Raw genomic sequence first — 27,190 nt, forward strand, 5'->3', positions numbered from 1 at the left:
ATGTTTGTCTGCTGAGTGGACACATTAAGAAATATAAGAAATTTGACTATTCACACTCAAAGCCAAGGGGGTTAGCTTCAATTTTAGACCTGCTATGTTCTGCTGCAGAGATATAACAAATGTTTTAGGGGGAGGAAATTCCAGGTGGAAATTGTCTAAATATGTCAATGTTAATAAGTAGTTGGAGACCTGGGAACATGGTTATATAATAAATTTCACATAACTCTATTTTGTTTAAATTAAAATGGTGAATGACAACAGAGTAGCCTGTATCAGAACAAAAAGCAATGGTGTGAATCATTGTTAAATATCTGAAGAAGAGCTGGACACTGGCAGCAGAACAACCCAGAGAATAATCCAGACTCAGTGTGATGTTCTGTGCAGTGCACAGAGAGAGTAAAGAGAGTCAGACTCACTGGGATTGGTGCAGGAATTCTCTGTAGGATTGGACTGAAATAACCCACCTGACAAGGCATTTGGACTGTGAGGTATAGTTACAGCATCATCATAGTACTCTGGGGCTGTCAAGGAACCAATACGTGGAATAGGAGGATCCTTATGCGTGACCGGAATCCCACAGGACACAGAGTAGCAAAGGGACAATCCAAAAGACAAAATCCAAAGGCAGGGTCGATAAGGGAGGCAAAGGGTCCGGTAACGAGAGATATTCAAAACAATTCAAAGGCAAAATCCAGAAGATTCGTAACGGGAGATCAGTCAAAAGGTTAGGAAATGCACACTGGAGAATACTAAGATAGGCTTCTCAATAATGAGCATGGGAAGGTGTGCGAAGGGGGTTTAAATACTGAAAGGAAAGGGGTGTGATTGGATGATTGGTTAGGGAGTGAGAATTTGAGGAATCTGATGCATGTGAGAATGTGCTGGGTTCAATCAGGGATGAGATTGGGAAGCAGAGGTTCCGGGAATGTAACGTCGTTTGCGAGGGAGAGTGTGGGGCGTGAGAGGGGCCTCTTCTTTCACAGAGGACATCAGCTCTCCTAAAGCACATAGAGCACAGCTTCACTGTCACACAGCAGAACACATATCATCTAGAGCACAGGACTCCTGGAGCTCCTCAGAATACACTGATTAACTGAACATCACACTAGAACTAAAATTCCAGACTAAATACGGGAGATCAGGGAACCTGATTTCTAATCCTATTCACTTCCATAATAAATATAAAACTACTCCTAGATTTTAACTTATTTGGGCGGGGTGAAGATGTGAAACCTATGAGATACTGAAGAGGACCTGGACACTGGCAGCACAGTGACCCAGACTGATAGCGCAGAGCTGAGACCATAGAGAGTCAGTTTAATGTGACTCTTGCGGAGTAACTGAAAACCCAGTATTCAGAGGCTGAGATAAAGGGGAGAGTAGAGAGTCAGACTCACTAGGATTGGTGCAGGGTTTCTCTTTGGGACTGGACTGAAATAACCAACCTGACAAAGCGTCTGGTCTCTGAGGTACAGTTACAGCATCATCATAGTGCTCTGGGATCTCTTCTTTCAGAGACGTTATCGAGTCTCCTGAACCACACAGAGACACAGAGAATATACACTTCAGGACTCTGACTCACTTAACCACAGTGCTGCAATCACTTTTAACATTAATAACAAACTGATGTTCATATGAACTGCAAAGTAAGTAAAATATGTTTTCTATGTAGTTATAGTAAAGTGCAATTCTAAATGCTTTGTGAGATAAAAGTAAGGCAAAACTCCAGGGTGAGTCTTATAAACAGCAATCAACAGAATCTTTAATAATTAGGTCAGGATGCTGGTGTTAATATCTCATCTGAAAGGCAGTGTTTATTGCCTTTAGTTTCCCTATCATCATAGTGGGACAACGATCCTGATTTCTGCTCCTGAGGGAAACAGTAACTGTTGCATCAACACCAGTTAGAGCTGCAGCCTAACTATTCTTTAAAGGTATCCTCTCCCTCTACTGATAAAGTCTAGTTTTGTTTTGTCTTAGCCTCTGTAATCTGTTAAGATCAGGCCAGCATTAGGCAACACTGAAGAGCAGAGTTAATAAGGTGTCAAACACCAGAGGTTAAATTTGTAAGATTCAGGATTTTCTACACAAGTTCTCTAGATTTCAGCCTGGTTTGGGATGAGAGTGAGTACTGGACTGCAGATGCCCCACTCCCACACTGATCCCCCTGACTCCATCTCCCCTCACCTGGTACTGGGTCTCCCTCACTATCCTCCACATCATTGTATCCAGAGGGCAGCTCGTCAGAGAGGAATCTCCCTGTGAACAGGAGGACAGATCAATAATACCTGCAGTCAGACAGCAGCCTCACTGTCCTCTACTGGCTGTTCCCACTGTGTGAGAAGCCAGAGTGTGAAAAGTAACACAGAGTTTGTTTTTAGATCAGGCACAGTGCTGTGCTGATTTTCTTTACTCATGTTGACATACCTCTTGAGAAAGAACTACTATCTGAAACCAGTGTGGTGAGATATTCTACAAGTGTAAGTCTTCAGATCCTCCTCAGAGGGTGAAGACCAATCACACCTGAACACTCTCTCCACTCACCTCTCCCGGAGATGTTGTAGGTTCCCTCTCTGGCCAGTTTGTACTCTATTAGCTCGTAGACAGCATCATGATAGGGGGTGGGTGCTCCCTTAGATAGGGCTGTGTTAGGAAACAAACACTCAGGATTAACATGCAGTGAGGGGAATAGAAGGTATTCAGTTCAGTGCTAAACTTTGTCTTGGGCATCTGTGCACATAAATATTATAATTCTTCACATCTGCAAATTTCTGCAGATCTCGATCTTAGAGTAAAGTCCACATATCAGTTTCATGTGAGTGATAGTAGTGACCACCAGAGGTCACTAGTTCCCTCCCTACCTTTCCTCAGCTTCCTGTTGTGGATCAGCTGCCACACTAACAGGGCCAACATCACAAAAAGCAGAGCCCCCAGTGGCAGGAGGACCGGGAGCGAGACGGAGAGGCCTCCCAGAAGCTGTGTCTGGGGTGTTGTCCTGGTGCTGCCTGAGGGAGAGGGACACAGATCAGAAAATGATCTTCTGTGTCTTAATCTTCAATCTCAGTAGTGATCTAATCTGGACAGAGATTAGAAACTGGGGATTTACCTGTTTTCACTGAAGAAGTGCTGGTGGAAGTAGGAAGAGCTATAATAGAAGATAAAATGTTTTTTGATGACAAGATTCACAACAATTCTTCTGTATTTCTTGACAAAAATTAAACAGAGAGGCCACAGTTCATAGAGAGAGCAGTACTTCTGAAAATCATGCAATCTGCCAGCAGCATCATTTAGACAAACCAGAATGTATTTTATTCCCTTCTATCAACTGCATTACCTGTTCTCACTGGATGGCTTTGGGATTCCCAACCTGAAAAAAAAAGAAAAGGGATGGGTCGAGATTCAGAGAGTATGAAAGAGAGATGATGAGCCAAGACAAACACACACTGCACTAATATAGAGTATTTAATGGCCACAAGGGCTCATACTAATTGTTTTTCTAATAGGCAGAATTTGTATTTGCATCTTCATTTTTATTTACATTTGTATTCCTGTACTGAGAGCAGCCCCAAATACCCTGGGGCCTCCAGCAGCTCCCACTCACCTGTACAGATGACCCCAGCGTCCTCCTTGTGCCGACAGTCGCTCTGTCCCAGGGGAGGGTGCCAGCAATCCCACAAGTGGAGCTCACTGCCCCTGCAGTTCACCTCGTCCAGCGAGATGGTGCTGTTTCCTGGTCCAAATGATCCGTTTCCCACTGCGCTCACTGCGTCTCCACAGCCCAGCTGTCTGCAGACCACCTGGGCATCTTGCAGGTCCCAGGAGTCGTCACAGACTGTCCCCCAGGAGCTATTGTGATAAACCTCCACCCTCCCAGAGCAGGCACCTCCTCCTCCGACCAGCCTGAGGGGCCACTGGTCTAGTGAACAAAATAAAACTGATTAACAGACAGAGACACAAACCTCATCAGCCTGAGGGGCCAGTAGTCTAGAGATTGGTTTGACACATCTTATCCACATCAAAGTAAAATACATCTCGGCTACTGTCTGGTTTGTGCACAAACTGTTATGTGTGAAACAAAATTGAAGAACACCTCCTCCTCCAACCAGCCTGAATGGCCAATAGTCTAGGGAACTAAATAAACCTGATTAACAGACACAGAGACACAAACTCCACCAGCCTGTGTTCCATTCTATGTTCCTCCTTCCTGGTTTGACACATTTAATAAACATCAAAACAAATACAGCTATTCTACTGTCTAATTCAGTGCACTGACTGTATTTGTTATTTGTGAAACACAATTTAAGAATTTATTTATTTTATCAAAATACAGACACATTTTGTAAACTCACTTGAACATGTTTCCTGGCCTGAGGCTGTGGAACAGGATTTAAAACTCCGGGACACAGCCTTCTTCTCTTCATCTAAAAGAAGGAAAACCCTGTTAATTTAAGATTAATAACTTTTATACTGGACATTATGACATTAATGAGTATCATGTCAGAATGTGTAAGCTGCAAGTATGAGTACTCGTGCAGTCATTATGTCTTTTTTTTCTTTCATATTAGATATTTATTTACTTTAATTTTTAATTTTTGGATCGTGTATATAACAAATATTGATTGCAACTTGAAAATGCTGTGACTGCCAGCTGTAAAGCTACAAAATATGGAAACTGTGTGAATGTCTGAATACATTTGTAAGGCACTTGCATGCATACCACTTGGTAAACTGCTGGACTTAATGTTTCACACACTCTGGGATTAGGGATTAGAAACACTAAAATCTATTCAGGGATCTGATAAAACTAAAATTCATCACTTTTGATAAGTGACAGCTCACCTTATTTCATAATTAGCAGATTGTTCAGTCTCAGAATTGGGAAATACTGTAATCAGTAATGGGCAAGGCTAAACAGATATTGTGTAACTCAAGATAAACACCACACATACAGAACATTATTTGCTAGGGATAAGCAATATGAAATCACTTTTACACTTTTACAACTATTGCTCTTTGGCAATCGCTACCTGTTGTATACAGATCGAACATCAATGATCGAACATTCTCTTCAATGAAGACATTTAAAATTCCTTTGAAACTCAAAATATTTTATTCGTTTTTTCTTTGATAATAATGACAAGCATGTTAGTCTCAAACATAATTTTTAGATTGTAATAAAAGCCACTAGGAACAGTTTTTGTGAAACTAATCAATTGTCGATGTGATTATGTGTTCCCCCCTGTTTTGTGCAGATTTATGTCAAATTAGCTTCTGGGCCATCCCATCATAATCCTAACCTTCACAATGTTACTGTCCACAACAGACTGTGGTCAAATACAGCGAAACACTGGGCTGTCTGTAGTCTAGTCATGATCTCCTTCCCCTTCACCCTCTCCTTCATACACACACACATCCAGCCCCTGACGACCCTCTGACAGGTGGAAGAGGGAGTCCTTACCTGAGCAGGTGATCAGAGCCACTTTAGAGTCTGTGCACTGGGTATGATTCCAGGCTGAGGAGGGGCAGTGCCACAGCGTGGAGTCATGAGGGCGGCATTTAAATTCATCAAGCCAGTGAGGAGCGGAGTCCCGTCTGGGGGCTGAATCGATGAAATGCCCACTCTTCCCACAGTTTAGCTCCTGACAGATTAGACTCACTGTGTCCTCACTCATCCTATTTGAGCACACGTTGCCCCAGGTGCCATTGTAGAAAACCTCCAGCTGACCAGAACAGCCCTCGGCCAGTCGCAGCTCCTTGAACTCTGGGGACACACAAGTGGATAGACTGAGAGAACCCTGCTCTGAACTGATACAGACTTTCTAGATTAAACACCTCAGATAGAAACAGTGTGTCTGCTAACTACTGTGACATTAGATTATCATGATCTTTTTTCCCCAAATCATATTAATGTAATAGAATGGAATGTTGTTTTTCAATAAAAAACAATGCAATGGTGACATTTTTTTTAAATTAGTGCCAACATCAGTTTGTAATTTTTCTGTAAATTACAATCTAAATTGAGAATCTTTTGATTATTATGTTAAGACTTGCATCATCCAGGTAGATGCTGTACATTGGTGATGGTGGAGGGGAGTCCCCATTACCCGTAAAGCGCTTTGAGTGGAGTGTCCAGAAAAACGCTATGTAATTGTAACCTGTAAGCAATTATTATTATTAATTATTATTAAGCACCCTATTAGAATTACAATACTATTTGTTTTCACATTACTGTCCCTGTTCTTTTCTTGAACTGGGGATACTGTACTTGCTCCTGGCAGTGAACAAGCTGTTGTATGAACACAGTCCTGGTGTGACTGGAGACCTGTACCTGAACACACCACTCCCACGTCCTCCTTGTGTCCACAGTCATGCTGTCCCCACCTTGCTGAGGGACACTCCCACAGAGATGACTCATTCCCCAGACAGCCCACCTCGTCCAGCCAGATGGGTCCAGTTCCCTGGCTGAAGGAGGCTGGCACTGGGGCACTGAGGGTCGTCCCACACTGGAGCTGCCTGCACACCACGTGAGAGTCTGCCAGGTCCCAGGAGTCATCGCAGACTGTCCCCCAGGATCCATTGTGATAAACCTCTAGCCTCCCAGCACAGTCACTTCCTCCTCCAACTAGCCTGAGGGAGTGCTGGTCTAGGAGCAGAGAGTCAGAGGTCAGTGCAGTAGATCTAAGAGATCACTATGACCTCTAATGGGAGATAATTTGCTGAACATCACCTAAGGGGCACCAGATGCAGTGCAAGTAGCTTTTACGTCCTGCTGTCTCACAGAACCTGACTGCGTGTGTTAGAGAGATTGAGTGGGACAGTGTTGAAAACCTCCACACACACCTGCTGCCTCACACAACCACAGTCTGAGATGAGTAACAGAGATGCCAACACACACTGAGAGCCCTGGAGATACAGAACAAGGACCAGTTCATACCTGGTGTTACTGAGGAAGGAACAGAGGAAGATGGGATACCTATCAAACACACAGAGAGAGAAAGCGGAGTGTGAGCTGTGTGTGAGAGGAGCAATTTAACACCAGCGATGAAACTACAATTAAAACAGCACTGACTAATGACAAAATCATTCTCACTTTACCATTTCCAAGTGAATCGTTGCTACTTTTGGATTCTGTAAAAGAGAAGGAAGGAGCTCATTAATGTCCACAGGATTGATCTTTCACCAGTGGAGTGTCAGTTGTGTGTGTGTGTGTCACAAAAATAACTTCTATTAACCTTGAGCTCCGGATTCTCACTTTCTCTGTTGTGCAGTACCCTCCTTACGTACGCTCTGGGTTAATTAATGGATTAATTGCAGATATCAGGCAATTACATTTAATATTATATATATATAATTTAATTACAGTATATTGAGTTCCAGGATATTCTTTCATCGGTGATCTGAATAACAAATATACATGTGATTTTTACTGTATTTTTAGTGAAAATACACTGAAATGCATTAACAAATAACATTTGGGCATCTGGCTGTATGTAACAGAGCAGTTATTTGGTCAATCGTGAAGACAGTGTGCTGCTGTGTGTAAACACATGATTTTTAAACACATGATTCTCACCAGAGCAGATGACCCCTGCATCCTGTCCATGAGAGCACCCTGCTCTGCCCCATGAAGAGACAGCGCAGTGTGAGAGACGGCTCTCATTGCCCCGGCACTCAAACACATCAGCCCATACTGGTCCACTGCCCTGTCCAAACCAGGCCTGTCCTGGAGCTGCTACAGCCTCCCCGCAGCCCAGCTGCTGGCAGAGAACACTGGCATCTCTCAGGTCCCAGTACTGGTCACACACTGTCCCCCAGTCCCTGAAGAGCCACTGTAACTCCACTCGGCCAGAGCAGGAGTCAGAGCCGTTCATCAGCCTGAACTCTGTGTATCCTGCAGATAGGACAGGGGAGAGAGAGCAGACACAGTGTCATAACACAAAAAAATCCTGCAACATCTAGCCGTTATCCTCAACTCACCTTCAAGTATACAGTAAACCCTCAACATAATACCACAGATGAATGGAACTCTAGAGCTCTTCACTGATTAAATCCACAGTACTGACTCAGACAGAGTTATACTAACACTGATGAATGAGGCTTATTCAACTCTTTACTAATTAAAAAGCTGTGTGAATTCAAGGGCAGAACAGAGCAGGTCTAAGTTATATTTGTTATTTCTGTTTTTCTTTTAGAGAACAAATCTAAACCATTTTACATATAATTACCATTAGTCAGCCTTAATTTTACACTTCAAGAAAAAAAACTGGATGAGACACTCAGAGCCACTGTATCAAAAGACACAGGGCTGCTGCCCCTGCTGTATTGGCATTGAGTCAAGGGAGAGGTTATAGAGCAAAGATTACTGGAAAGGACATGCTTCAGATTTATGTTGCAGTGAGCAGGTGACTGGCAGGAGTTGAGTGTTGTTTGTCTTTCCTAAACTTCTCTTATTTCAATTAGGAACTACATTAAAAAAATAAAAGGAATCAATTATCCTGCTCTTACCAAAACATACCAGTCCCACGTTGTTCTCAAGAGGGCAGTTCTGTGATTTTGTGGATGACTTTGGACAGGAGAAAATCTGAGATTCGTTGCCCTGGCACTGGAATTCCTCTGTCCAGACTTGTCCCTCCCCCTTCCCGAAATGAGCCCCCTTCAGCACCTGTGAGGGAATCCCACAGCCCAGCTGTCGACAGACAACTTCTGCGTCCTGCCAGTCAAAGTCAGAGTCACACACTGAGCCCCAGGTCTCTCCGTGCTGCACTTCCACTCTTCCAGAGCAGAGATTACTGCCTCCAACCAGTCTGACCCCTCGATGAGCTGGAATATCAGAACAATAACAGAGATCACTGTCCCTGACCAGTATGATCCCTTACACACACTCTAGAAAAGACCAGGACTGTCACAGCCTGGCACTACTGGAGCAGGACTGTCTGACCTGGACATTAACAGAAACTCTGGACAAGACCAGGACTGTCACAGCCTGGCACTGCTGGAGCAGTACTGACTGACCTGGGCACTGACAGACAATGTGGACATGACCGGGAATGTGTTTCTTCACATGAAAGCAGATCTCAGTGAAAGACTCACAGTAATTTAACTCAGCGCTATTTACACACACCTGGGTCTAGCAGCCAGCTCCTGGCTATAGTGCATTGCAAGAAAATTCAGGAACATCGGATCTCCATAGAGGCCTTTAAAGGATCTTTAAGTCCCAATCTTTAAACATTAATTCCTCATCATGAGTACGTTCAACCCAACCTATTTTCCAATTTGACAGAGGAGGTAAGAGGTTAGACGTAAAATCTTCAATAGAAAAATAATTGAACAACTGGACTGAGCCAACAGAACATGATCTTGTTCATTTCTATTTATATACAATTCAGTATTGAGAGCTCATTGCACAAATCAATTCTGTGCTCATTTGTATCAGACTGACAGTTACTCAACCACCAAGAGTCTGCCCCTGGGCCAGCTGATACAGCACCTGAACACACAACACACTGCAGCACCAAGCTCTAAAACACCGAGTCCAAAATATCATGAAAACACATTAAAACACACCTTAAACTGACCAGATCACTGACATTGACACTGAAAAACCATTAAAACACACCTGATATTGACCAGATCCACTGACACCTGGAGAGAAGGCAAATCACTCCACAGCACACCAGAACCCCAGCATACTCTTGCCTCTCCAGTATTAAAACAGTAAGGGCAGACAGAGAACTAAATATAGACTCACTGACCACACTCTGGCTGTTTAAACTGACCGACACCCAATGTCCAGGGCAGACAAGGTGAACTACAGGCTCAGAATGACAGACAGAGACACTTCCAGTTATCCTGCTGTACAAACACATGTATGAGAAAGGAGAGTTTTCCCAAACTGAAGAGTCATGTGCTGAATTTACACTTTGTCCTTCATATAGTTATAGAATATAATTATCAGTAAATTATATCTTATGTAAGACATATATGTATTGCTTATATTTATAAATACTATATGATTTGTGTTTTATAGGATTTATTTTTATGTTTATTAAAAATATTCCTTGCTAATAGTAGACAGTAAGAGAGCGGGAGGAATAACTGTAGGGAAAAAGTAAGTGAGAGGTGATTGATAATTTATATGGTTTGGATTTATAAATAAAGGCACACAGTGACAGTGTGGAGTGTTCTCAGTGAGCAGGTCTCAGCAGGACAGGAGCAGTGGGAATGGGAGGATGGACAGATGGATCATGATGATGGACTCTAGATCAGTGAAGGAGTTTTAATTGTCCTCAGTGCTGGAGACAGTCTGTGTCTCCTACCTGAACAGATCACTCCAGCATCAGAGTCATGGGAAGCGCCATAGTGTTTCACTTCAGTGGTTCTGCAGTGCCTCAGCGCAGACTCTGAACCTCTGCAGGAGACCAAGCCCAGCAGGACTGATCCAGACCCTGGTCCGAAGTGAGATCCTCCTGGTGCTGAAATAGCAGATCCACAACCTAGCTGTCTGCACACCACTGTAGCATCATCCAGATCCCAGATAATACTGCGAACTGCCCCCCACTCTCCTTTATAATGAATCTCCACTGTCCCCTCACAGGGACTGGCACCATTAACCAGCCTCACATCAGCACTGCCTGTGGAGAGAGAGAAAAATACCATGTGTACAGGATATTTTGTATATTTATACTGCACATACTCAAAATATGTCAGACATTAAAATTTTCTTTAACCTGTTTGACTGGATTGCTAGTCCATCTTCGTGTGAACTAAAAACTAGGGACACACAGAAGGTGGAACACAGAAAGTCTAATATCATTTCAGACTCACAATATGTGTGAGATAGTAGATAATCTTCTAGCACAGTGACTATAGGAGGGGAGAGATTCTGGAGAGTCTAGCAGCACAGTGACTGTGTCACATAACACCAGGCTACGGGAGGTAGGACCCTGTGCGTGGCAATTCAGGTATCTGTGGTTCAGTGCTGAAATGAGGGATGAAGACATGGTCTTGGGCAAAAGCTAGGAGGTCAAAAAGCCTGGAAGGTTCCGAGAACCAAAGGTACAAAAACAGGAGGTGAAGTCATAGTCGAGGACAAAAGGGTCAAAAGCCAGGAAGGTTCCGGGAAGAATTGCCGGGAGAGTAGAAATCACAAGACTAGGACTGGGAATATACAAGTACGGAGCTCAGGGAGGAGACCTCAATCGTGAGCGAGGAAAAGAAGACAAGTGAGGGTTTAAGTAGTGCTGAGTTAATTGGTGCGTGGGCGTTTAGGGAGAGTAGAGGTCGTGAAAATGTGGGAGCGCTTGCATGCCTGCGTGCGATTCGTGACAGACTGTGTGTGAGATACTGGAGAGTCAAGCAGCACAGTGACCGTGTGTGAGATACTGGAGAGTCTACCAGCACTCTAACTGTGTGTAAGATACAAGCAGAATAATGACTGTGTGTGAGATACTGGAGAGTAAACAGCTTTATGATATGAGTAGTATCAGGGTCAGGTTAGAGATTTAAACACTAACAAGTCACCTTAGTCTGAATAGTGTGCTTTGAATATGAGAGATTCTCAGTAGTAATTCATCTTCAGTGTGCAATATGTAATATTGCTTCCATTATACATCAAAACACATTAACAGGCTTTTTACAGTTATACAGTATTTTCTCTGAAAATATTAAATATATCAATACTTTGCTTTTAGCTTTTACCTGCCAGGATCTTAATACTAAGTTCATACACTGCACATTCCTTACGTACAAATTGTGTTTATTTTTTTCTGCTTATCCACTGTGTTTTGAAGTTGTTTCTGAGACATTCTGATAAGTAATTATAAATTGAAGCCCTAGAAAATTTAGTAGGATAACATTATAAACCCTTTAGTAAAAGCAATTGTAAAGTTGTGCTGAGTTGTGCTATTTGCCTTCCAAATTACACAACAAGTCAGATGTTTTCTTGATATGTGTTAAATTAATGTGATTCTTATGATTTCAAACTAAATTAATTGTGATTCAGTATATTATATGAAAAATAATATTTAGACTCCTAATAGTCTAAATTTATTATTTTGTAGAATAGGTTTGTTGACTGGGTTTTGGAAGAAGGAGGGTCTTTATAGGAGATGTTTAGGGTTTGAGGTGAAATTTTTTTTAAAAAGAGGGCAATATGTCAGCTGAAGTTGGAGTGAGAACTGTGATTCTCACTGAAGAGAGGAAAGGATGCCAAAGAAGTCAGCCTGAGACAATCTCTCCAGGAAAGTGTTTACAGAAGGACCTGTGTGTCTCGGTAGAGAAAGTGAATTGTTTAATTCTGCCCACGTTTATTTTCACTTTTGTCTGTCTACTCAGCCTGCTTTACTCAGACATCTTGGCTTCAGTCTCCTTCTACCAGGTCAGTGCAGCAGGCATCAAAATATATGTATTTAGTTAAACTAATAAAAAAAGATCAAGTAGACCAAATGACTCCTACCTGAGCAAAGCAGGGACACTTCCTGTCCATCACTACAGTTGACTGTCTGTGGAGAACTGCAGTTCACCAGATGAGTCTCATCCCCAGAGCACTGAATACCTGTCAGACACACAGCACTGTCACTGTCCCATACAGAGAGGAGTTATAGACTTGTACTGCAGAGCACGGAATACCTGTCAGACACACAGCACTGTCACTGTCCCATACAGAGAGGAGTTATAGACTTGTACTGCAGAGCACTGAATACCTGTCAGACACAGTGCACTGTCACTGTCCCATACAGAGAGGAGTTATAGACTTGTACTACAGAGCACTGAATACCTGTCAGACACACAGCACTGTCGCCTGTCCCATACACAGAGGGGAAATACAATTCCACTACAGATCCACAGCCCAGCTGTCTGCAGACCACAGAGGCCTCTCTGTAGCCCCAGGAGTGCTGGAGGAGTCTCCCCCAGGTGCTGTTGTAGTGAACCTCCACCCGGCCATCACAATGACTCCCTCCTCCTGACAGCCGGACTCCACCATCTAGAGCTGTCAGGGATGAATCTAAAAAAACAATAATCATGAGTATTTTCAGACACAGATCAGTAAAGCAAAACAAACTCATAGTGGGGTTATCAGGTATTTTATTTGGTAAAATTAACTTGTTACCCCACAGCTTATTATGTCCGAACATAGTGTTTTAAAAATAGTCATAATATTTTTTTAATATTCTTGCTTCAGACGTTTGCTAGGGTGTGAAATTCTAATATAACACTTACTCTCTCTTCTAATAATGTAATTATTACATATAATAATATATAAATATTCACTGGCTGATGACAACTGTGCACATCTTTTCTTTTCACCCTCCTTCACCTGGAATTAGCAGCTGAGTAGTGTCCTATAGAACAGCATGAATGTGGGTAATGGAAGCTAAATAGAAAGCAGATGTGGATGGATAACGTGGATGAATCTTGGGAACACTGTTGTGCTGGAGCTCTGTGGAGATGAGAGAGGATTATGGGAACAGAGGCCAGAGAGAAAGGTGATCATGGTTGTGCTGTGGACTGTGGGAAAGACAGCTGGGTGAGAGGTGGCAACTGATGTGCTGGAGCTCTTTGGAGGTTAGGCCAGTTTGAAAAGTGAGAAATATTTAGTGATTTAGATTGCTTTTACTGGCATTTTGAACAGTTGGTCTGATATGGCTGACTTGGAGACCAAGACCATGTAAATGGATTTGGTTGCTTCATGAGCAAATGGCAGAAATTTGGATTTGACATCCTACTGATCTGTTATTTAAAGCTTTCTTAATTCTGAAAAAGTGAATATGCATTGATTCTTACTAGAACAAATGACTCCAGCATCCTGCCCATGAGAGCAAGCAGCTCTGCCCCATGAAGAGACAGCACACCAGGAGAGATGAGTCTCATTGCCCCAGCACTCAAACACATCAACCCCTCTTGATCCACTGCCCTGTCCGAACCAGGCCTGTCCTGGAACTGCTACAGTTTCCCCACAGCCCAGCTGCTGGCAGAGAACACTGGCGTCTCTCAGGTCCCAGTACTGGTCACACACTGTCCTGTATTCACCGCGGTACTGCAGCTCCACCCGGCCAGAACAGGAGTCAGGGCCACCCATCAGCCTGTAGCCACTGTATTCTGCAGACAGGACAGGAGCCATAGAGCATTAATACCACTCTAGACTTTATATAAAAAACAGGGGAGTCAGGAGCTGTACAGTATGAAATGTTATAAAGGTTGATTTTACAGGGGGTAGATTGTACAACAAACGTCTCATACATATGCATAATTATTGAATATTTAACTTCAAAACACAAGACCAATTATCTATCACACTGTGAGAAATAAAAATGAATCATGAAAAGTGGAAATCACATGACCACAAGACCACTGCCTGCTGCAGCTCACTGACTGATCCAAAGAAATTAGTTTTGGGGCTCAATATACAGTGCTCTGAAATGCAAAATACAAGCATATTAAACCTATGCAAATTAAAATGTTTAAAAAGTGATGAAATACTTTCTAAAATGCAAGGACATGCAAACAAAAAATTAGGACTTTAGACCATTTTTTCCTTAGATATTTAATTAAACTAGATGATGACACAGCAGAAAACACAATGCTCTCAAGGATTAGTGGGAAAGCTATGAGGAAGAAAACTAATTAGCCCACACTGCTCAGAATGTGATATTGAAGAGTTTATACAGCTGGGGATCAGTACAAACAGCAGTGCTCTCACCTGTACAGACCAGGCTGATGTCACTGTTGTGAGTGCAGCTCTGGTGCTCTCTGGTTGAGGTGGGACAGTCGTGGATTCTGGTCTCATTTCCCCGACACTGGATCTCCTCTGTCCTGATCAGCCCCTGCCCCACTCCGAAATGAGCCCCTCTCAGCAACTCTGCTGGAAATCCGCAGTCTAGTTCACGACAGACCACCTCCGCATCCTTCATGTCAAAGTCGGCCTCACAGATTATACTCCAGGATTTCCCTCGCAGAACCTCAACTCTGCCAGAGCAGAGACTCCTGCCTCCTATTAACCGCACTCCTGACATGTCACAAAACATTTGTACGCATTTTAACAGTATTAGAGCACATTAACAGTGTGTATAATACAGTATGTCAGTAAGTAAAATAAAATCAGATAAATTATATTCTTTAGATTACCTGTATGAAATTGTAATCTTCAATTTAAAATATCTTAAAATCATAATTTGCATTTAATCTAAACGTTTCTGAAGTATTAATATGCTCGGACACGTTAGGAAAAAAAGGAAAAATGAGAAACTCAGTTTCGAACTTAATGTAAAGGGGGCAATAATACAGCAGGGAGGAGGTGCCGAAGGACGGTGAGAAAATCACACTGCACTGAGGCCTTAAAAGAGAATAAAGGAGGACTGACATCTAGACAGTCAGCAGAAGCAGCTCCTGGAGTCTCAACAACAGTCAGAGAAACTGAAGCCTCATGAACATTTACGAATCATTTAAACTACATCACTCATAGAGCCCAGAGAACAGTACTGTCACAGCCTGGCATTGCTGGAGCAGGACTGTCTGACCTGGGCACTGACTGACACTTTGGACAACACCAGGACTGTCACAGCCTGGCACTGCTGGAGCAGGACTGTCTGACCTGGGCACTGACAGATACTCTGGACAAGAGCAGGATTGTCACAGCCTGGCACTGCTGGAGCAGGACTGTCTGACCTGGGCACTGACAGCTACTCTAGACAACACCAGGACTGTCACAGCCTGGCACTGCTGGAGCAGGACTGTCTGACCTGGCACTGAGAGACACTCTGGACAAGACCAGGACTGTTAGAGCCTGTCACTGCTGGAGCAGGACTGTCTGACCTGCGCACTGATTAAACAACAAACCTGAAATTATTGAATTACCCTAATGAGCCCAGAACTGTACTAGTTCATTTTTATTTATATCCAATGTTGTGCTGAGATCTCATCTCTCAATTAAATCTGAGCTCTTCTGATCTAGGCTGACAGAGACAGAGAGAGAGAATCAGCCCCTGGGCCAACTGCTACTGCTACTAGAGTGTTCTGTCTGTGCTTGTACCTCTGATCTCCACACAGGTAGAGAGACACAAAGTGACAGTGAGGAGTGTTATCACAGCTCTCAGCAGGACAAGAACAGTGGGAATGGGAGGATGGACTGATTGACCCTGATGATGGACTCTAGATCAGTGGAGGAGTTGTAATTGTACTCAGTGCTGGAGACTGGAGAGAGTTAGACTCCTGTCTGACACCTCACTCCAGCACCATCAACATTACTGAAACATCAGTCTTACCTACCTGAACATCTCACTCCAGCATCTCTAGTGTGAGCTAAATTATAGTGTTTCACATCTTGTTTTCCACAGCCTCTCAAAAAAGACTCTGACCCCCTACAGGACATCAAACTCAGCAGGACTGATCCAGACCCTGGTCCAAAGTGAGCTCCATTTGGTGCTGAAAAAGCAGATCCACAGCCCAGCTGTCTGCACACCACCGTAGCGTCATCCAAATCCCAGCTTAAGTCGTTAACTGTCCCCCACTCTCCATCATGATACACTTCCACTGTCCCCTGACAGGGACTGGCTCCATTCACTAGTCTCACATCAGAACTGCCTGGAGACAGAGAAAATAATATTTCCATGTCTGAAGGAAAAATTATTTATATGTATATATACACATACTGAAAATATTTTAGTTACTTCAATTTTACTTGAAGTGCTTGATGGATTGATACTCCATTTCCTTGTGAACTAGAAACAGGGGACACGCAGAAAGTGAAACACAGAAAGCCTATTGTCCATTAAGTCAACTGCTATAAAACACAGAAAGTCCACTATCTGCCATTCAGATCCTTACTTTGTGTAAGATACTGGAGAGTCTACCAGCACAGTGACTGTGTGTGAGTTACCAGAGAGTCTACCAGCACAGTGACTGTGTGTGAGGTACTGGAGAGTCTAGCAGCACAGTGATTGTGTGTGAGATACTGGAGAGTCTAGCAGCACAGTGACTGTGTATGAGGTACTGGAGAGTAGAGCAGCACAGTGATTGTGTGTAAGATACTGGAGAGTCTAGCAGCACAGTGATCGTGTGTGAGATACTGGAGAGTCTAGCAGCACAGTGATTGTGTGTAAGATACTGGATAGTCTAGCAGCACAGTGATTGTGTGTGAGATACTGGAGAGTCTAGCAGCACAGTGATTGTGTGTGAGTTACTGGAGAGTCTAGCAGCACAGTGACTGTGTGTGACTTACCGGAGAGTTTAACAGCACAGTGACTGTGTGTGAGATACTGGAGAGTCTAGCAGCACAGTGACTGTGTGTGACTTACCGGAGAGTTTAACAGCACAGTGACTGTGTGTGAGATACTGGAGAGTCTAGCAGCACAGTGACTGTGTGTGAGATACTGGAGAGTCTAGCAGCACAGTGATTGTGTGTGAAATACTGGAGAGTCTAGCAGCACAGTGATTGTGTGTGAGATACTGGAGAGTCTAGCAGCACAGTGATTGTGTGTGAAATACTGGAGAGTCTAGCAGCACATTGACTGTGTGTGACTTACTGGAGAGTCTAACAGCACAGTGACTGTGTGTGAGATACTGGAGAGTCTAGCAGCACAGTGATTGTGTGTGAAATACTGTAGAGTCTACCAGCACAGTGACTGTGTGTGAGGTACTGGAGAGTAGAGCAGCACAGTGACTGTGTGTGAGATACTGGAGAGTCTAGCAGCACAGTGACTGTGTGTGAGATACTGGAGAGTCTAACAGCACAGTGATTGTGTGTGAAATACTGTAGAGTCTAACAGCACAGTGATTGTGTGTGAGATACTGGAGAGTCTAGCAGCACAGTGATTGTGTGTAAGATACTGGAGAGTCTAGCAGCACAGTGATCGTGTGTGAGATACTGGAGAGTCTAGCAGCACAGTGATTGTGTGTGAAATACTGGAGAGTCTAGCAGCACAGTGATCGTGTGTGAGATACTGGAGAGTCTAGCAGCACAGTGATTGTGTGTGAAATACTGGAGAGTCTAGCAGCACATTGACTGTGTGTGACTTACTGGAGAGTCTAACAGCACAGTGACTGTGTGTGAGATACTGGAGAGTCTAGCAGCACAGTGATTGTGTGTGAAATACTGTAGAGTCTACCAGCACAGTGACTGTGTGTGAGGTACTGGAGAGTAGAGCAGCACAGTGACTGTGTGTGAGATACTGGAGAGTCTAGCAGCACAGTGACTGTGTGTGAGATACTGGAGAGTCTAACAGCACAGTGATTGTGTGTGAAATACTGGAGAGTCTAACAGCACAGTGATTGTGTGTGAGATACTGGAGAGTCTAGCAGCACAGTGATTGTGTGTAAGATACTGGAGAGTCTAGCAGCACAGTGATTGTGTGTGAGTTACTGGAGAGTCTAGCAGCACAGTGACTGTGTGTGACTTACCGGAGAGTTTAACAGCACAGTGACTGTGTGTGAGATACTGGAGAGTCTAGCAGCACAGTGACTGTGTGTGAGATACTGGAGAGTCTAAGCAGCACAGTGATTGTGTGTGAAATACTGGAGAGTCTAACAGCACAGTGACTGTGTGTGAGATACTGGAGAGTCTAACAGCACAGTGATTGTGTGTGAGATACTGGAGAGTCTAGCAGCACAGTGACTGTGTGTGACTTACCGGAGAGTCTAACAGCACAGTGACTGTGTGTGAGATACTGGAGAGTCTAGCAGCACAGTGACTGTGTGTGAGATACTGGAGAGTCTAGCAGCACAGTGACTGTGTGTGAGATACTGGAGAGTCTAGCAGCACAGTGACTGTGTGTGACTTACCGGAGAGTCTAGCAGCACAGTGACTGTGTGTGAGATACTGGAGAGTCTATCAGCACAGTGATTGTGTGTGAAATACTGTAGAGTCTACCAGCACAGTGACTGTGTGTGAGATACTGGAGAGTAGAGCAGCACAGTGACTGTGTGTGAGATACTGGAGAGTCTAACAGCACAGTGATTGTGTGTGAGATACTGGAGAGTCTAGCAGCACAGTGACTGTGTGTGAGATACTGGAGAGTCTAGCAGCACAGTGACTGTGTGTAAGATACTGGAGAGTCTAACAGCACAGTGACTGTGTATGAGATACTGGAGAGTCTAGCAGCACAGTGACTGTGTGTGAGATACTGGAGAGTCTAGCACACAGTGATTGTGTGTGAGATACTGGAGAGTCTAGCAGCACAGTTACTGTGTGTGAGATACTGGAGAGTCTAGCAGCACAGTGACTGTGTGTGAGATACTGGAGAGTCTAGCAGCACAGTGACTGTGTGTAAGATACTGGAGAGTCTAACAGCACAGTGACTGTGTATGAGATACTGGAGAGTCTAGCAGCACAGTGATTGTGTGTGAGATACTGGAGAGTCTAACAGCACAGTGACTGTGTATGAGATACTGGAGAGTCTAGCAGCACAGTGACTGTGTATGAGATACTGGAGAGTCTAGCAGCACAGTGACTGTGTGTAAGATACTGGAGAGTCTAACAGCACAGTGATTGTGTGTGAGATACTGGAGAGTCTAGCAGCACAGTGACTCTATGTGTGAGATACTGGAGATACAAGCAGCATAATGACTTCATAGCTATCCCCAAATTGCCTGTCTTTCCTCCAGCACCTTGATGATTCTTCAACGCTCTTTCGTTGACCTCCTTGGATTCAAATTAATCCACGTTGCCGACATTTCTTCTTCTCCTTTCCAGCCTTCCGCATTATGCTGCTTAAGAGTCATGGTGTAACGAAGCATAGATCAGGACCCTTTGCAGATGGAAGAATCCGGAAGGGAGTGAAACATACACGGGGAGATGACGATGAGGAACTGAGCAGGTTGACGAACACCCTCAAGTGCAAGGAGTGGACTACTACTGCTGATCCTTGTTTGTTAAGGTGGTTCTTTATTTTATGCTACAAAATGATTCTCTACTTTCTTCCAAGTTCATACACCCATCTGTATTCCCACCCTGGAACATTCCCTTCATTATCTTCTCTCCCCTCTCTTTAATTACTTTCTTGATGGCCTCTGAATTTTTTTTTTGTGCCTGTCTTCAATTCCATCATTTTGTCCAGTCTTCCTCCCTCTATTGCTGAGCCTGAGATGACTGCCGTCTTGATTCAAGCTGAGCTGTGAAAGGCTTTCTCTTTGGCCTCTCCTAGAGCATCCTTTTCCTCATACTTGATCAACCCTTTTTGTATCGCTACTTTTAAACTTCCTGGTAGAAAAGTCTTATCGCTTTAGATATGCTTAAATCTCTCCCTCCACTTTTGTTTTCAGATTTTGAAATGTATCAATAAATACAACTTGCTATCCTAGTTGGGGCTTTGCAATTATGATATCCACAATATACCTCAAAGCAAATTTTCTCAACTTCTCGCTTCTGTCAGCCTCTCTCAATGTCCAAGTTATCAACTGACGCTCAGAAGGATATTAGAATGTGGATATTTTTCCCCCACTGGAACTGACACTTTGTTTTGCAAGAACTGGTGTCCCACTCTGCACTACCTGTCCTTGAATTGATGCTTCTCTTCTCAGTCTAATAGTAATATTCAATGCTCAATGGTTTTTCTAATTTCCGACCTCTCATACCCAGGAGCTCTTTCCCCATGCATGATCATCCGCCCTTCTGGAACTCTACCCCATTGTTGCCACCCATGTCTGGGGACACCAGAGGATGGGGGGAAGAAATAGAAATATAACATTCTTATTTCATGCTGATAACAAATCCACCATTTTCATTACCGATAAAGGAAGATCTTCTTCCCCCCAATTTCAAGCTTTTTGCTCCTCATTTGCGCTGCCAGATTCTTGAAGATAAATATGTCAATTGTGTTTTTCTAGGTAGAACTTGCTATTGCTCTAAGTCCTGGGACTAATGTCTTCACAGGTTTAACTCTGGGCAAATTTATTCTGGCTTTCTATTTTCAGGGATGTCATCTGTTCTTCCACACTTCTGGGTGCCAGAAGTGGACAACTACTGCTGATATTTGTTTAAGTTCTTTGTTTATGCCCAATTAATTTTTTAAGTCTAAATGGATTTTTAATTTAACCATTGTTCCTGTTCTAATTACAAGCCTCCTTCGACATCTCACCCAGTTTTCTGTTACCCATACTTTGTATCTGGCAAGGAACACCTCCCTGGCCTTTCCAAAGCTGTAGCCAATGCTCTTTCTAGTTCACAGTTACCTAAGCTCTTCTTGCTGATGTCCATTAAAGCTCTCTTCCTCTTCAAGTTCCCGAGTTCCACAATCTTCCACCAGCCGCCTTCATCTCCATTTTAACCTCGCTATTCTCAATGTTTTTTTCCAAGTGCTACAATATCTTACCTCTGGGATTCAGTTCCACCTCAGGCTTCAGTCTTTTCAATGTCCTCACGGTCTTATATTGCAGCACTCCATCACACAGTTCGTGGAATCCAGAGACATGATCTCCAATAGCATCTTCTAGGAAGCCTACTGTACCTCCTCCAACATCCTCTGAAACGTACCCCCTTCTAGGATGCGTCTAACTGCTGTAGATTCAAAGAGCCGCAGAATTCACCAGTTTCTCCATATTCTGTTTTCAAGAATCACATGTTTAACCCTGTGACCTGTCTCATATCCCAGACTTTAACTTTCTTTTCTATGCTCTTCCAACCCAATCCAGTTCACTGTGGATCCTTCAGTAATCTGAATTGAAGCTGCCACCTACACTGCCCGAGCTAACTCGGATATTCAATTAAGACACTCAGCTGTCCATCCTCCTCTGTAGTGGACCTTTACAATCTCTCAGGCATTTCAGCTACTCATTATCCCGGAGTGGATGCGTTAGTTTGCCCGGAATGGGGGCGTCTGTTCCTCCGGGGCCACCAGAGGTTTTCCCTTGAATTGGCACCAAGGGTTTTTTCCTCTCCACTGTGCGGTCAGGCTCACACGTAGCCTCTACGCATTTCTTTCCTGTTCTTTTCTCTTGCTTCTTTATTTTCTTATGCTTTGGCACACACTTTGTTTGTCCTCACAGGTGTTGGGAGAGAAAATGTTGGGCTGGGGCTCCATCTCTGGGGGGTAAGTGAAGCTCACTTCCCTGACCTCAGGATGGCAGTACCACCTTGACCCTTTCTGGGGAGGTTCTCAAAAAGTGAGCCAGAGGGGACCCCAGCCACATTATTCTCTGTCCCCTGAGGGCTTATCCCAATTGCAGGGCGCCGCCTCAAATCCGACTCTCAGCAAGTCAGGGGACTTCTTTTGTTTCCTTCTCAAGCAGCTTTCCCTTCATTCTCAACCCCTCAGCCAGCACCTTTCAATATGTTTCCTCAAGTCGGGACTTCTTTCTCTTCCCCTCTTAAGGGATTAGTTCCCAGTGACAAAGCAGCGCCTCTCATGCAACTCAAGGGGCTATCCCCTCTTTTCTATCCCCTGAGAGCAGAGCCTGGTTGCAAGGCATTGCCTCTCAAAGAGTCAGGGGAGTCATCCTTCCCTGAGGGCCTAGCTCCCAGTCGTGAGGCAGCGCTTCTCTGCAAACTCTCCGCGAGTCATGGGTGTTTGTTTTCATGCTTCGGAGGCTGCCGTCAGCCAATCCACCTGGGTTCCCCACTGCGGTCCGGGTGCTACTTTTCTCTACTTTACCAACCCCTGCGTCTCCTCTTGAAGTAATTATATATTAAAGCCCTAGAAAAATTGGTAGGATAACAAACCCTTTAGTAAAAGCAATTGTAAAGTTGTGCTGATGTAACTATTTACCTTCCAAATTGCACAACAAGTCAGGTGTTTTTTTTATATGTGTTAAATTGTTGTGATTCTTATGATTTTAATCTAAATTAGTTATTTAGTATGTTGTGTGAAAAAAGTCTCCTAAGAGTTTAAATTTGTTATTATGTAGAACAGGTTTGTTGACTGGGTTTTGGAAAGAAGGAGGGTCTTTATAGGAGATGTTTAGGGGTGAGGTGATTTTTTACCATTTGAAATTATTTTTAAAAAAAGAGCAAGATGTCAGCTGAAATTGGAGGGAGAACTGTTGTGAGGAAGCCCAAATGTGGAGATATGGATCCTGTGCAGCCGCAGGAGTAGCCAGTAGACAAGGCAACAAACTATCTGAATCGAGAGGCAAGTTCGTGGTCAATGGAAGTAGGGTCAAAATCCAAAACAGACACCAGAGGCAAACAATCCAAGAAGAGAGGCGAGATCGTGGTCGGAGGGAGAAAGGTAGGTTGAAATTCAGGACAAACACAGGAGGCAAACAATCCAAATTGTGAGATGAGGTATGAAGTCAAATGGCAAAAGGGGAAGTCCAAAATCCAGAGTGTCACAAGGTAAGGGTACACCAAGTAGAGCTCTAAGGGAGATACCGAGCAGCAGGAAGCAGGTTATGATGGTATAAAGCATGTGCAGGTTGGTTAACATGTGCGGTGGCAATTGCTGTTATTAACCCGCTGCTGGTGGTGATTAGTTTGCTTATGGGTTGATCTCCGCTGGCTGGCAGTCATGACAACTGTGATTCTCACTAAAGAGAGGAAAGGATGTCAAATAAGTCAACCTGAGACAATCTCTCCAGGAAAGTTTTTACAGAAGGACCTGTGTGTTTCGGTAGAGAATGTGAATTGTTTAATTCTGCCCACGTTTATTTTCACTTTTGTCTGTCTGCTCAGCCTGCTTTACTCAGAGCTCTTGGCTCCAGTATCCTTCTACCAGGTCAGTGCAACAGGTATCAAAATATATGTATTTAGTTAAACTAATAAAAAAAGATCAAATAGACCAAATGGCTCCTACCTGAGCAAAGCAGGGACACTTCCTGTCCATCACTACAGTTGACTGTCTGTGGAGAACTGCAGTTCACCAGATGAGTCTCATCCCCAGAGCACTGAATACCTGTCAGACACACAGCACTGTCACTGTCCCATACAGAGAGGAGATTTAGACTTGTAATACAGAGCACTGAATACCTGGCAGACACACAGCACTGTCACTGTCCCATACAGAGAGGAGTTATAGACTTGTACTGCAGAGCACTGAATACCTGTCAGACACAGTGCACTGTCACTGTCCCATACAGAGAGGAGTTATAGACTTGTAATACAGAGCACTGAATACCTGGCAGACACACAGTGTCATGTCCACCAGCAACTGCATTATATCTCGCAAACGACCTCTCGCTAATCAGGTCATAGCTATGGGTAATTCCATCAAGCCCAAGCTGATCAGTTAACCAACAATGACACCACACTAATGACCGCAACCTCAGCTGCTGGGATATTCTTACTCTCACTACCTTCAGGTCTGTGCTCGGTACTAGACTCTTTTCTAGGAGCTCCTACCCCGCCGTTCTTTACTGAGAAATACTCTTTCTGACTGAACCTCTGGCCTTCGATACTCAACCTTCGTCCCTTGACTTCGACTACAGCCAAGCATCTAGGGTAAGTAGCCATCGATCTCCTTCCCCTTTTACCCCTCTCTCCGACCCTCCGAAACTCTCAGAATAACACACAGCATTCTTCCTCTAACTCGTGGACACATCATTCGTAACACACAGCAGTGTTACCGTGTCCCATACAGAGAGGAGTGATACACTTGTATTACAGAACACTGAATACCTGTCACACACACAGCACCGTCGCCTGTCTCATACACAGAGGAGTTGTATATTTGCACCACTGAGCCACAGCCCAGCTGTCTGCAGACCACAGAGGCCTCTCTGTAGCCCCAGGAGTGCTGGAGGAGTCTCCCCCAGGTGCTGTTGTAGTAAATCTCCACCCTGCCATCACAGTGACTCTCTCCTCCTGACAGCCGGACTCCACCGTCTAGAGCTGACAAGGATGAATCTATAAAAATCAATAATCATGTTTATTTTCAGTCGCACATCAGTAAAATAAAACAAACCCGTAGAGGGATTATCATAAATATTTTTTTGGTAAAATTAACTTGATACACCAGTTTATCGTGTCTGAACATAGTGTTTTAAAAATAGTCATCATAATTTTTTTAAATAATCTTGCTTAAGAAGTTTGCTAGGGTGTGAAATTCTAACATCACACTTACTCCGTCTTCTAATACTATACTCTCTTCTAATACCATAATTATTACATATAAGAATATATAAATATTGACTGTCTGACAACAACTGTGAACATCTTTTCTTTTGATTTTTCTTCAAGATATTGAAGTGCTTGTACTGGTGAGGATCAATACAGACAGCAGTGCTCTCACCTGTACAGACCAGGATGGTGTCATTGCTGTGAGAGCAGCTCATAGTGAGATATCGAAGTGTTTATACAGCTGGGAATCAGTACAGACAGCAGTGCTCTCACCTGTACAGACCAGGCTGATGTCACTGCCGTGAGTGCAGCTCTGGTGCTCCCTGTTTGAGGTGGGACAGTCGTGGATTCTGGTCTCATTTCCCCGACACTGGATCTCCTCTGTCCTGATCAGCCCCTGTCCCTCTCCGAAATGAGCCCCTCTCAGCAGCTGTGCTGGAAATCCACAGTCTAGTTCACGACAGACCACCTCCGCATCCTTCATGTCAAAGTCGGCCTCACAGATCGTACTCCAGGACGTCCCTCGCAAAACCTCGACTCTGCCAGAGCAGAGATTCCTGCCTCCTATTAACCGCACTCCTGACATGTAAAAAAACATTTGTACACATTTTAACAGTATTAGAGCACATTAACAGTGTGTATAATACAGTATGTCAAAGTAAAATAAAATCAGATAAATTATATTCTTTAGATTACCTGTATTTAAAAATTGTAATCCTCAATTTAAAATATCTTAAAATCATAATTTGCATTTAATCTAAAGTATTAATATGCTCGGTCACGTTAGGAAAAAAAGGAAAAATTAGAAATTCAGTTTCGAATTTAATGTAAAGGGGGCAATAATACAGCAGGGAGGAGGTGCCGAAGGACGGTGAGAAAATCACACTGCACTGAGGCCTTAAAAGAGAATGAAGCAGGACTGACATCTAGACAGCCAGCAGGAGCAGCTCCTGGAGTCTCAACAACAATCAGAGAAACTGAAGCCTCATGAACATTTATGAATCATTTAAACTACATCACTCATAGAGCCCAGAGAACAGTACTGTCACAGCCTGGCACTGCTGGAGCAGGACTGTCTGACCTGGCACTAAAAGACACTCTGTACTGTACAAGACCAGGGATGTCCTTCCAGCACCAGCTGCACATACCAGGGTCTAGCAGTCATCTCCTGGCTACAGAGCGTTGCAAGAATATGTAGGAACCTCATGTAAGAATTTCAGGGTAGTGGTTTTGCCTCCCATGTGGGGTGCCAAGGGCGCAAGTCTAACAGCCTTGTCCCGTTAAAACTGATGTCACGAAACAACAACAGGAAAACGTTGCAGCCCCATTTGCCAGCAGTGACATGCAAAAGTGACCCAACAACAACATAATAATCATTTATTATTTTCACATTATTCATTCTTAATGATAGATGGTAGTAATAAGAGGGAGCATTAACACTGGCAAATAAGACAATGAGAAGGCTTGGAAAATTTACATGGTTTTGTGGTCAGACTGGATTTTTACCAAATTCCAAAAGTCACTACTCTGAAACCCATGACAAACTGATCGAGAGTTCAGGATTCTGATTTGTCCAGTTCAGGTTGAATAGTCACAAAGTTTTATGATATTGTGCTTCAGCCTATTTAGCAGGTGGACTGTAAAACTGTCTCCTCTCTCCTGACAGACAGCAGAGAGGAGGGGTTTGTCCTGCTGTTGCTCTCAGTGTAATGGATGTTGGAAGGGCAAGCCATGAAATGGCAGGAGAGCAAAAAAGACCCTATCCGGAGCGGAAAAACGGGGATTAACTCAGGAGGTCAGACGATGTCTGGTAGAAATCTATGCCCACAGGCCGCAGAGGAGAGGACCAGGTGCTAGGTGGGTCTCAAGACATCCAAACCCTCAGTGCTGAGCAAGGAGCAGAGCAGACACAGGAAGTAAATAGGCTACACAATAAGACACACCTGAAAGACATGAATAATCACAGGGATCTAGGAACAAGACAGAAGAGCAGCACCCTCTAGGTGTACAGGGCATGACACTCAGACAGGGTCTCTTGACTGTGTTTGTACCTCTGATCTCCCCACAGGTAGAGAGACACATACAGCTGTTACAGTGAGGAGTGTTGTCACAGCTCTCAACTGTGGAAATGAGAGGATGGACTGATGGATCATGATGATAAACTATAGATCAGTGTCTCCTACCTGAACACCTCACTCCAGCATCAAA

General features: G+C 43.8%; 1 protein-coding gene and 1 long non-coding RNA gene across 2 annotated transcripts; both read right to left on the reverse strand.

Annotated features, from left to right (window-relative positions):
* Positions 1 to 891: 891 nt before the first annotated feature.
* LOC138242521 (antigen WC1.1-like) lies at positions 892 to 12,523 on the reverse strand. Its single transcript, XM_069198054.1, has 17 exons — positions 12,455 to 12,523; positions 10,317 to 10,631; positions 8,506 to 8,820; positions 7,574 to 7,891; positions 7,096 to 7,128; positions 6,935 to 6,973; positions 6,329 to 6,643; positions 5,459 to 5,761; positions 4,350 to 4,421; positions 3,602 to 3,916; positions 3,335 to 3,367; positions 3,107 to 3,145; positions 2,862 to 3,005; positions 2,545 to 2,643; positions 2,188 to 2,259; positions 1,398 to 1,532; positions 892 to 998 (listed from the first exon to the last, which is right to left on the reverse strand). Exons 4-17 carry the CDS (start codon positions 7,869 to 7,871, stop codon positions 892 to 894), a joined length of 2,004 nt encoding a protein of 667 aa, XP_069054155.1. The 5' UTR covers positions 7,872 to 7,891; positions 8,506 to 8,820; positions 10,317 to 10,631; positions 12,455 to 12,523.
* Positions 12,524 to 12,888: 365 nt separating this feature from the next.
* On the reverse strand, positions 12,889 to 24,761 carry LOC138242901 (uncharacterized). The gene is made up of 6 exons (XR_011191776.1): positions 24,542 to 24,761; positions 23,721 to 23,819; positions 16,264 to 16,578; positions 14,699 to 15,004; positions 13,783 to 14,097; positions 12,889 to 13,003 (listed from the first exon to the last, which is right to left on the reverse strand). It is a non-coding gene; the product is annotated as an uncharacterized lncRNA (long non-coding RNA).
* Between the last annotated feature and the right edge of the window lie 2,429 nt (positions 24,762 to 27,190).

This window comes from Lepisosteus oculatus, chromosome 14, assembly GCF_040954835.1.
Source record: "Lepisosteus oculatus isolate fLepOcu1 chromosome 14, fLepOcu1.hap2, whole genome shotgun sequence".
NCBI lineage: Eukaryota > Metazoa > Chordata > Actinopteri > Semionotiformes > Lepisosteidae > Lepisosteus > Lepisosteus oculatus.

Bases quoted from the DNA above. Each gene is read 5' to 3' on its own strand.
- LOC138242521 (XM_069198054.1), bottom strand. From the start codon at position 7,871: ATGAACGGCTCTGACTCCTGCTCTGGCCGAGTGGAGTTACAGTGGCTC. The intron at 6,974-7,095 runs GTAAAGTGAGAA...TGTGTTTGATAG, and splicing joins CAACGATTCACTTGGAAATG to GTATCCCATCTTCCTCTGTT. The intron at 6,644-6,934 runs GTATGAACTGGT...CTCTGCTCCTAG, and splicing joins TCCTTCCTCAGTAACACCAG to ACCAGCACTCCCTCAGGCTA.